The 12,384-nt window shown below is 35.2% G+C and overlaps 1 protein-coding gene across 1 annotated transcript in view; it reads left to right on the forward strand.

Moving 5' to 3' along the window:
- LOC139700036 (HEAT repeat-containing protein 5B) overlaps positions 1-12,384 on the forward strand; it is a 69,200-nt gene that overhangs the window by 840 nt on the left and 55,976 nt on the right. Inside the window, exons 3-6 of the mRNA XM_071598490.1 lie at positions 490-701; positions 3,692-3,968; positions 5,454-5,715; positions 7,690-7,847. Of these exons, the coding sequence (XP_071454591.1) occupies positions 490-701; positions 3,692-3,968; positions 5,454-5,715; positions 7,690-7,847 (909 nt within the window). The remainder of the gene's footprint in view (positions 1-489; positions 702-3,691; positions 3,969-5,453; positions 5,716-7,689; positions 7,848-12,384) is intronic.

The raw sequence follows: 12,384 nt of genomic DNA on the forward strand, positions 1-12,384 counted from the left end.
TAGTGACGTTGTAAACGTTGTGTTGCCGATAATTGTAAACATTTGATTTAAAAATTTGAATTAAAGTAGCTTATTATAATCACGGTCGTACTTGTGTTTGTAAATATTGTAGCTCACAATTTCGCTGTAGTATTTGATATTTCTTTTACCGTACATACCAAACCCTGCAAACGTTATTATTAACCAAGTTGCATATTATAAATATATATAAGGAAACATGTGTTCCACCAGGTGGTAGGCCCTGGTTCCACTAAATTTAACATTTCTTCTGGTTCAATTGTTGTCTATGAAAAAATATTAAATTAAAATTATATATTTTACCATAAAATCCTTGTATATGTTATCTATATTGTAAATTCTATGTCAATTATTGTAATTTTTGAATTTGCTCTCTTTCCTTTTAGTGTATATGTGGGTCAGGTAAAATAACCAGTGCTTTTTCAATAATTAGTACTCTTTTAACTAGAATATAAATTGTCTCTTTTTCAGTCTGACATCCGCGGATGTCAACAGCGCCTTGTGTCCCAGCTTCTTGATCGACTTGGTGATTCTCCAGGCCCTCCAACACGCCATTTGATTGCCTCTAATCTTGCTACTCTTTTTGTGGTTGGTGAGCCTCCTCCTCCATTTGCAGCTGTTGATGCTTGTTTGGCAATATTGCGTAGCCGTGATGACACCCCCACTCAGCTGCCTACCAGACTGTAAGTCACTGAAGTGAAGTTCCCGTGCTGTTAGCCATAAATGTGAACATATAATGATGTTCATCATCGCAGGGAGATTATTTTGGACATACCATGAAGAGCACTAATGATTCAGTCTCTATTTCCATCATATCTAAGAAATAAGTTTTATGGCAATGATTTTACCGGTAGATTTTTACTAAATTTATGAAAAATTGTGCTGATTTTACATTATTTTTAATAGATAGCAATCTCATTTACCTTTGTTAAACCATAGCATCTGTGTCTATTTAGCTTTAAAAACTTTGAGCCTCTCAAAATAATTAATTTCAGAATACATCAGTTGATGACTCCATTAAAAATGTCATAGCATCTCCAGCAGTTCTTTGAATTGAGCCTCTCCCTATAATTCATTGGTATATATGATAAAAAATCCTTTAAATATAAAATATATTGGAATGAAGGTGCTTCCAATTTTGCTCAGTCAAGTCACATTAATACAACTGTGTAGAATTGTGTAGAAATATCAGGTGGTTGGAGGGTCAATCATTAAAATTAACACAGTGTGGCTATTATTTGATATCAAGTGAAGTCTTTTGTCTAATTAACAAGGCAGACCCTCAAGATGCATACTGCTTTTACTGAATTAGTTGAATTGCTGGTGTAGGAAAAGCCTTGAGAAAATAGTCAAAATTTTAGTAATCTGTTTTCACTTGATCAAGTTCAGGATTCATTTTTGTGGAAACTGTCAATTGGGGACGGATTAGTAGGTATCACGAACCCTGTTGCAATATAGGTACAACACTTTCATTGACTACTCTTCAAAATAGGAAATGAATGGCTGAAAAAGTATTTAGTTCATTGTAGATATAGCCATTCAAATTAAAATTTTGCTTATTTTCACATTAAATATTCATTTCTTGAAGGTGATCAAAAACATTTTTATTAAATCTGAAAAAATTTCAAATTTTGCCCAATTGTTTATAATTCTTAAAAGCAAGATGGTGTTAGTAACCAGTTCTATGCATAAGGTCACCTATTAAACTTAAAGCAGTCTTATTGGTTTTTTGAGTGATGTTGTTATAAAATATTTAATGAAAAATAGAACTTTATACAATACAAAATTATGCAATGGATATGGGTTGACTATTAATTACATGCTATTAAGTGGGACTACTTTCATTTTACCCGGAAAGATCCCATTCGTGCTATAGTGATGTTGATTTTTTTAGCCACTAAAATGTATTGTTTTCTTGGACCTAAAAAGTATCAGGGTTGTTAATAATCAAAAACTTTTATAAAGCAAGCAGAACTAATGTGTGTGTTTGTGATTGTAATTTTATGTCCGAGTCAATATGCTAATTGTTCCATTAGTGGTATCAGTCAAATTTTATTTTTGATATTGCTCTTGATTTCAGTTGATATGTTATGGTATATAGTAGAAGTGTATTCCACCGTAAGATTTTGTGTTTTCCTGTGACATGATTGTGGTGTGGTCTCTGTGGTTTTCTGTCAGGTCAGGGTTTCAGTAGCCTATGTTTTGATGTCTCTCATCATCATCAAGGTGCTGATATCAGATCATCATCATCCATCATCTCCTTCCTACTGTCAAACAGTCCGCCTAGCCTTGAGTCCCAGATGGGCCCTCACCCAGATGAGATGGCTTCTTAGATTCTTTGGTAGCTTGTGAATTGTCTCTTAATTAGTGCTTTCTCAATATTCACAAGAGTTTTCCCATGATGGTGGAGGTATTGGAAGACAGGCTTTGGCAATCAGTTTTTCCTTTTCCTCAGAAGGCCTTCTGAGGCCAAACGGTTTTCTTCATTGACCTCCTCTAGGTGATACTTTGTCAAGGACCTTTTTATAGCCAGATGCATATCCCTTTAATTTTGTTATTTATTACTGCTTGGGCTTGGGCCTGCGATGCTTTAAGCGACCGAGTGCCCCGATTCTTTAGCCAAGAGGTGGCATTAGGGAGCTGTTTCACCCACCAAAGGAGAAATAGACGAGACCCAAGAGGGAAGGATAGTAGTTTCGTGATCATTCAGAATCTTAAGGGATAAGAACAGTGCGTTTCGTGGCACGCATAGCCAGAAGAAGAGACAAGCCACATTGGCCTAATGCAAATTCAAACACAATATCCCGCCAAACGGTGAACAAATACTCATTCACATAGAAATGGATAAAAGGAAAAGGGGTAGGAACACATATCGCAGATCTCAGTGTAAATTACGTTTCCTGGATAGCTCAAGTGGTTGAGAGCATCCGCCTGGCAAGTGGAAAGATCCAGAGTTCAAGTCCCGGAAATATTTTTACACTTGTGATTTGCCTGATTCCACCTTCCCCACCTCTACTGTGTTTGTCCTGTATATGTGTTCCTATCCCTTTTCTTGTATCTATTTCTATGTGAATGAGTTTTTGTTCGCCATTTGGCAGGATATAATGTTTGAACGTATCTTTATATATATATACATATATATATATACATATACGGTGATTATTCATTCAGATGGATTAGGGGGTAATGCATTCACCTATGTAAAAGGAAGTGCAATGTTTGCATGATAAAAGATAAATAATATTTTTTGAGAGGCAGTTAGCGTGGGAACGAGGTGAGGGGGCTATGAGGGGATGTAGGGAGAGGGGAGTAGCCATAATAAGAGGACAGGTTTTACATCGGGGGCGGTTGCAAGTTGGGGAAATATTGGGAAATTTGTCACGGGGGGGTGCCAAAGGGTTGGTGGATCTCAGAAGGTTTTTGAGATTGGCGGGTCGTCTGTATGCGATAGATGGGCATTGGGGTAGTAAGGATGAGGTCGCGTCATTGTCATGTAAAATTGGAAACAGTTCTTTAAGGAGGGTTTTCAGTCTGTGTGATCCGGGGTAATAGGTGGTGCAAAGGTTGAGTCCTGCGTCAGATGTGGGCTTGTTATTGTGTGGTGTGTGTGGTCGGGTGAAATAGCCTTAGAAATATTTGGCTCAGTTTTTTTATCCTTACTTATTTTAAAAAGGGGTGCCATTTGCTGCCTTGGTGCAGTGCATGGAAGAATGGGTCGCACAATGGGACGCTCGAGGGAAGAAACTGTGGCTGCCCTGGTGAGGACACTCAGAAATGCTGAATCTCAGACTAGAATTGAAGTCATGCTGGCCATGGCAAGGATATTTGCAGGCCCAGCTGATGGTAGGCGAACCATTGCTCCCACTGCATCTTATGACCGAGATGCTTACAAGGCTGCTAGGCAGTGCCTCGGAGATCGCAACGTAGCTGTTCGAGCAGCTGCAGCAGAGGTGAGAACCTTATGATTTAATGCTCTAGTTACTGTAATTCATGCTCTAATATTGATAAACAAGAAGCAAAATAGAAGTCAGTATGTGCATATCTTGGAAAATTAGTGTTCACTACTAAGAAAATCATTTTTATCCCTGTTCAGTGCCTAATAATATTCCTACACTCATAATATTTTTATTGTACTAAATTTATTATTTTTGTACATAATCTGTATGCAAAGAAAATTTCAGCAAATTCATTTACTGTAGTTTTTCATACTAGTTTAAGCTAATTTTGTCCACAAAATAATCAAATTGTTAGTATTTATTTTATGTTTAGTAAATATGCAGTTTTATGAGAAATGTTTTTACAGAGTTACAATATTATTTATAGTAGTTTAGATTTTAAGATATTTTTATCAAGCAAAGAAGAGGTTTTTGATGGGTTTGCTGCTCTTCTAAACCTCACCTAACAATGCTAAATATTGCAACACCCTCAAATACGAAAATGAAGTGGCCAAGTGTATGGAAAACCGGGAAATATCTTGGATTTTCAGTGTCTAGTAGACTTTGAAGAATAAGGTGCTGGAATTATTTTTTGTCAATACAGTGACAACTACATTTTTTTATTAACCGGTATTTTATGTGTGGTTTTAGTATTATCACAATTGCAATTGTTGGACAATTTGCTTTTCCAGCTGCTTCAATTCGAACATTTCCAAATTATTTGAATGAATTCAAGGTGGGTGAATATTGATGATTTTGTAATAGCTGATCCAATTCATGGTGATGTAGCCATGGAAGGCAAGAATGCTGTCTTTGTCCATGGCAACTGTCATTTAAAGAAATAGTAATTGAAAATATGTATTTAATTTTAAAACAATATGCTATGAAGTTAATGTGGCTATGCAGTAAATGATGATAAAATTGCACCACTATCTGGCTGAGGTAAGAATTGTTTGATTTGACTTAAATAAATAGTAATGAATTGCTAACATCAATCCTTCATGTTAGTTCCCACAAAACACTTGTTAAAGAAAGAGTAAATTCCAATACAAAGTGTTTTCTAGAGGAAGGCATACAGGTGCAATTACATTTGTGCTTAATTGGGAGTTTGAGCATTACTTAATTTTTTGTATCAATCTCAAATCTTTGATAATATTCATCACCTTAAATAGTTATGGAGTAATAAATGCCAAGGGTATATGCTATAGGACATAATGCAGCATTATCTGAATCTAGATATGAGCAAATTACACAATGGGCTGAAAATATTGCCAAGAAAACAAAAATGTGTGCTTTTTCTTGATATATGTAATGCCAACTCTAAATGCTATTGAAAGTGACTATCCTAAAATGAGTTGAAATCCCATTGATTTATGATTCCGAAGGAGGAAGAAAATAAAATCTTTGTAAGGGTAGTATGGAAATTTAATTGCAGAAATTTGATCATAAACTATTAGCAGCTTGAAAATATTGCTCTTGAGATGTACCTTGTTTTTCCAGTGCTTGCTTGCGATGGCAGAGAATAGTGCTGCCCTTAGTCCATCTGAATTGGAGTCTTTAACATCCCTGTGCTTGAGATCTCTAGAAGGGGCTGCATATGAGGCACGCCTCAGTATCAGTCGCCTCTTGGGGTTTATTGTGGCCTCTACACAGATGGCTGCAAATACCCGGCGTCAGAGACACCCTCTTCATCCACACAGTGGCCCTGCTGGGGGAAACACTAGTGCTTTCCCTTCTCAATCATCCCTCCCTAACACAACTGGTGAGCCTTTTCATTCGTTAGCACTTTCATTGAAGGGACAGTGAAATCTTTGGGATGTAACTCAATTTTACATAATGTTCTTACATATGCACCTTCCCATTATTCCTAGAGAAATGGATGTGGACATCCTACTTGAAATCCACTTTTAAGGAACAAATACCATATGCACCTTTGCATAAACATTATCATAGTCATGCTATTCCAGTTTTAAGCACTCTTGGTAAAAATGTATAAATGGTGAAGTAAGTAGAGGAGAATCCATATTTATAAAAAATGGTGATTTAATCTTTGGAGGTGCAAATGATGATTGTCTGAGTTGCTTTCAACCTAGCAGTGTTCAATTAAAGTATATGCCATCCTCTTTCTATTTGGTATCACGGATGGGTAAGAATTAAAAAAAAACAAGGAAGTCATTGTGTCATTTTTCATAAAACCATTTAATTAACATTAACGTCAGAAAAGCATGCTCAAAAACAAAATTTTTTCTAATGTGCATTTTTTTTATTCTGTTTTGGGCAAAAAATACATTACTTTAAAATCATTTATATACCTGGATAAGAGCTTTTACTGTGCAACTACAAGAAAATCATGTGTAATTGTACAGTTGAATCTCTTATGAAGCTCTATGCAAAAAAAGTCTTTTCCCAGTCCTTGCTCCATAGATATAAATTGTATGCAAGAAATCCCTTTGGTGAGACTCTATAGTTGAAAAAATCAATATTAGAAATCTTGGCTACAACATGAAGTACACCACTTAGCATTAAATGTCTACAAAAAAATATAGTAAATATTTGCTTTAATTGAATTGTGTTAACTGGATGTTATCATTGCCAAACACTTGCATTGGAGTGATTCTACCCTGACTGAATCTTCCTTAATCCTCTGGATTGTCAAGCCTGGGGTTTTTCTTGTTGAAGCCGATTACTGTTCACCTCTACAGCAGGAAGAGTGACAGTATCTTTGCTCAATTAGGAGAATTTTTCAAAATTTATAACCAGGAGCATCCTTTTGGAAGCAGCAATTTGAGGAGACTCATGATGTACTCACTGCATGCATTATGCATTCATTCAGATGCCCCTACTGTTACTGTGGCGGTAACTTACTACTGTTGATAAAAATAATCCATCGTAAAGTTTTCAATTTATCTTAGTATCATTCTCCTTTATTTTGCCCTCTTCTATGTGGAATAACATTGAATTTTTTATGCTGGCAACAAATTCATATTCTTAAGCAAATTAGAAATGTAAGACACTTGAGGACAATGTGGAGAGCATCTTAGTGGTGTCCATCAACTTCAGGGAAAATACCTTGGTGTTTCCTAGTTAGCTTTGATATTTTTAAATTTAAATATGACATGTTGCTTTTACATTGCCACATGCAATATTTGAATTATCTGAAAATCCACTGAGAAAATAAGCTCATATTTCATTAAAATACTGATCATATGCATTGGCATTATATATATGCATAAAGACTGATCATATGCATTGGTTACACAAACGGAGTAATTAATAGAAATAGACCCATATTCATAATAGTTACGGAATAAATTCATTTTCCATGCCAGCCCATTTAAGATGTACCCCTTTTTTGAGCATCTAAATGAAGGCAAGACTTTAAAATATCACAATGTTAACAGAAACAATGTTTTAATTGAATGGAATATAATTCCGTTGTGCCACCCCATCAATGAAATAATGATGTTAAAAGTAGTCCCATGGTATAAGTATATATATAAATCCATCGGTAAATTGAATAAAAGAAAAACTCCAATAGCCGTAAACAGTGTACGGCTATTGGGGTTTTTCATTTATTCAATACTACCAGCTGTAATAGCTCAATTCTATCACCATTGGTAAATGTTATGCAAGTATATAACATTTCTGGGATCTTATCTGAGTATTTAGTTTGCTAATTATTAACTGCTTTCACACAACTAGCTTTAACATTATTTGTTTTCTAACTTTCCTCCAGGTCAAATTACTAAAGGGCGGAAGGCAATGTCCTTGGAAGAAGCCCTTGGACTTCTTATGACAGGCTTCCTCCGAAGTGGAGTTAGTTTCTTGAAAGGAGACATCATTAAAGGAAGTCCATCACCAATAGATAGAGATGTTCGTGTTGGTGTGACACATGTGAGTCAATTATATTATGGGTTAATTTGTTTTGACAGCATGTCCAGTATGCATAACAATCCTTACTTAGTAGTGCTTCAGGTTTTGACTAGTTCACTCTATGATTCATACTCTTTAATGTCATGTGGTTCATTTTTATGATATATGAATTAAATCAAAGAATATCATTTCCTTTGAAATTTCTAAGCTTATTGGACTTCCTACCTTTAACTATCACATGATTAGTACCCTTAGTCACTCCTAATGTGTTGTTATTAACTATTGCATATTATAATCACTTTGAAATCACTTTGAAATGTTATATGTATGTGTGTGTATATATATATATATATATATATATATATATATATACACACACATTTAAACACGAAATCCTGCCAAACGGCAAACAAATACTCATTTATATATATATATATATATATATATATATATATATATATATACACCTACGTATATGTATGTGAGTATATATATGTATATATGTACACACACACACACACACACATATATATATGTATATATACACCTATATACACCACATATATACATATATATATATATATGTATATATGTGGTATGCTCTCTTCATGTGCCTGGGTATGTCATCGCTAGTGCCTTTTGCCGGACTGTTCACAAAAATGGTGGTGTTTTAATCCTACTGTCTGAATGTTTTTCCCATATTCCCATTGGTTACCCGTACGAATTTCTCAATGAAGAACAATCATTTGAATGCTGTGTTTCCTGCTTCAAAATGGATACTACTGTTTTTTATGTACTGTCTATTTATCGTTCGCCGAAGAGTGACTTTTGCGTTTTCCTGACCAAACTGACGAAACTCTTGGAAATAATCCATAGGTCAATCCATGAGCCTTGCATAATAATTACAGGTGACTTTAATTGTAATTTTATGGCCGATTCTAAAGCTAAAAAGGAATTCATGGATTTACTGACGTCATTCAACATCAATGCTACCAACAGTGAACCTACTAGAGTGAGTGCTAGTTCGCAAACAGTTTTAGATAATGTACTAACTAATATCGACCTTGATCTAGTACAAACAAATACCATTAATGCCCACATATCTGATCACTACCCACTTCTTTCTACAATTGCTGTGTCTACATCCAAAGAAAGTAAAAAATACTACAAAAGGTATTTCTCTGATCAGAATATGATCGCCTTTTGTGACTTATTAAATTCCCATGACTGGTCCGATTTGTTTTCCTTTAAGTCCTTCGACCTTAGCTTTGAATACTTCTATTCCACCTATCTACATTACTTTGAAATCTGCTTTCCCCGTGTCCTGAAGCATACAAAAAACAAAAGCTCTTCTGTTAACTACAAAAGTCAGTGGGTCTCTGATGAAATTCGTTGGCTTTCAAAGAAAATGAAAGACGCCGCAGTGTATTACAAAAGTAAATCAAATCCAGCAGATCGCCTAGAATACTCAGTACTCAAGAAAAGTTATCGCCAAACCTTACAGCATGCCAAAAAATCTTTCAACAACCTTAGACTTACCAATGCAGACAATAAATCTAGAGAGATTTGGAAAATTATTAACGAATCAAAGGGTCGACATCATGTACAAGATCTTCAACTGCAGGACTCCGCTGGTAATGCTATATCAGATTACTCTAAAATGGCCTCCATCCTGAATGATTTCTATCTATCCCATCAAAATCCCACAGTTTCAGTCAATCCAGCAAATTATTCTCATATTCCTAACTCATGCAATTCATTATATATATTCCCATGTTCAGCCAGGGAACTGACCAACGTAATCAATAAATTACCTAACAAATTTAGTCCTGGATTAGATGACATCCCAGGGATAGTCATAAAAAGGTCGTTTAATGCTATTAAGGATCAGCTGCTGTTCTTAATTAATGAATCCTTAAAAACTGGAATTTTCCCGAGCCCTCTTAAATCAGCAAAAATTGTGCCAATATACAAAGGGAAAGGTTGCAAAATGGCAATGAATTCTTATAGACCAATATCCCTGTTAAACCAGCTGGGGAAAATATTTGAAATAGTTTTTTATCAACGTCTTGTATCATATCTTGAGACATATAAGCTATTATCCACATCTCAACATGGATTTAGGAAAACAAGGTCCACTACAACAGCCACATATCACATGGTGAATCAAATACTTTCAGGATTGGATAATAGAACTGAAACTCTAGGATTATTTTTCGATTTCAGTAAAGCTTTTGACTTCGTCAATCATCAGTTACTCCTATATAAACTGAAATGCTATGGTATAAGAGGCACGCCCTACAAATGGATTGAATCTTATCTAAGTGAACGGCATCAGTATGTTGAGCTCTCAAGTAATGGCTCCAAATTTGTTTCCCCTGGTAGAGAAGTAACACTGGGTGTTCCCCAGGGTTCTGTACTTGGTCCTATTTTATTTTTAATCTATATCAATGATCTCCCAGACAATCTTAAGCTCATTAAGGGGATAGACCCAATACTGTATGCTGATGATACAAATATCATTGTATCAGCCTCCTCAGTAAACAGCTTGACAGAAAGAGCAGCCGAAGTAGCTCAGTTTTTCAATGCATGGTGTCTTCATAACTTTCTAAAGCCCAATTTAAATAAGTCCAGCCTGATTTATTTTTCGAATAAAAAGAAAGTTTCATCTGCAATCTCAGTAGATGTAGAAGGTGTGAGCATTCCCCAAAATTCCAGTACCCAATTCCTGGGAGTAATCCTACAGAAAAACATGTCTTGGGAGGAACATATTTTCAAATTACGCAGCAAGTTAAGCTCCCTATGCTTCCTTATTAGAAATATTAGGTATTCTGTAAATTTAGAGGTCCTTCTATCCATTTACTATGGTGAATTTTACTCTCGTGTTACTTTCAGTATCCTCTTCTGGGGTTCCTCTCCCCATGCGGGCATAATCTTCAAAATCCAAAAGAGGATTATACGCATTATGAGCAATGCTCCTTGCGATGCACCATGTAAACCTCTCTTCAAAAGACTTTGTTTATTACCAGTACCTTGCATATATATATTTAATGTCATCTTACATGCAAAGGGTAATATTTCCCATTATAAGTCCAACCACAATTACCATAGTCACTACACAAGGACCTGCAATGACCTGCACCAACCATTTGTCAGGACACACAATACTGCCCATGGGCCCAAAGCAATGGGCTTAAGGTTATTCAATAAACTTCCCCATGAAATCAAATATGAAACAAAAGTACCTGTTTTCAAGAAAAAGCTGTTTAACCTTTTAAAAAATAATATGTTCTATTCTGTAAATGAATACCTTGAATTGTCGCAATGCATCAATTCCGGCTTAAACAATTGATATGTAATTATACTAGTGTATTGGTATGTATATATATATATATATATATATATATATATATTTATATATTGTATCTCTTCTATTGTGAAATTGTGAAAATTATATTTGACGTGTCCTATATTTGTGTATGTATGAATATGCAACAAATCTCCGGACAAATAAATGTATTATTATTATTATTATTATATATATATATATATATATATATATATATATATATATATATATATATACAGAAACAGATATAAGGAAAAGGGATAGGAACACACAATAGAGGTTTCCTTGTGTATTGTCTATTTCTCCTTTGGTGGGTGAAACGGCCCCCTGACGCCATCTCTTGGCTGAAAGAATCGGGGCGCTTGGCGACATATTAGACCCACGGATCTCAGGGTAAATTGACTATCCTCGATAGCTCAAGTGGTTAAGAGCATCCGCCCGGCAAGTGGAAAGATCCGGTGTTCGAGTCCCGGTTGAGGAAATATTTTTACTCTTGTGATCCGTTCGATTCCGCCTTCCCCACCTCTATTGTGTTCGTCCTTTATATGTGTTCCTATCCCTTTTCCTTATATCTGTTTCTGTATATTCGCCGTTTGGCGGGATTTCGTGTTTGAATGTATATATATATATATATGTATATATACACCTATATAAACCACATATATACATATATATATATATATATATATATATATATATATATATATATATATATATATACACCTACGTATTTGTATGTGTGTATATATATATATATATATATATATACACATATGTATAAATATATATATGTGTGTGTGTGTGTGTATGTATATATATACACCTACATATATGTATGTATATACAAAAATTTGTGTGTACCAAGCCACTAGTGTCAGTCTCAAGTAATTCATTAGCAAAAAAAAAGGCTTGGTTGATTGGCAAGAGTAGAGTGTTGGGCTACTGACCAGAGGGCATAGGTTCAATTCCCAGTCAAGCTTCTTTGGGCACCCTCAGCTCCACTTAAGCTGTTTGAATTTTCGGGTACCAGATCTTCCTGGGAAACCATAACTGGCACAGGAAACAGTACTGGCCCCCCTAGCCTGATAAGTGAATTTCACACGCTGTTAGGCTTGATGCTGGTTGAAATCTGCCATCACCTACCAAACCGACCTTGAGATTGATTACTGTGTTCATGGTTTATAATAGACAATAATGCAGTTTGGTTTT

Source organism: Hetaerina americana, unplaced genomic scaffold (genome assembly GCF_022747635.1).
Source record: "Hetaerina americana unplaced genomic scaffold, ioHetAmer1.1.p SCAF_10, whole genome shotgun sequence".
Classification (NCBI taxonomy): Eukaryota; Metazoa; Arthropoda; class Insecta; order Odonata; family Calopterygidae; genus Hetaerina; species Hetaerina americana.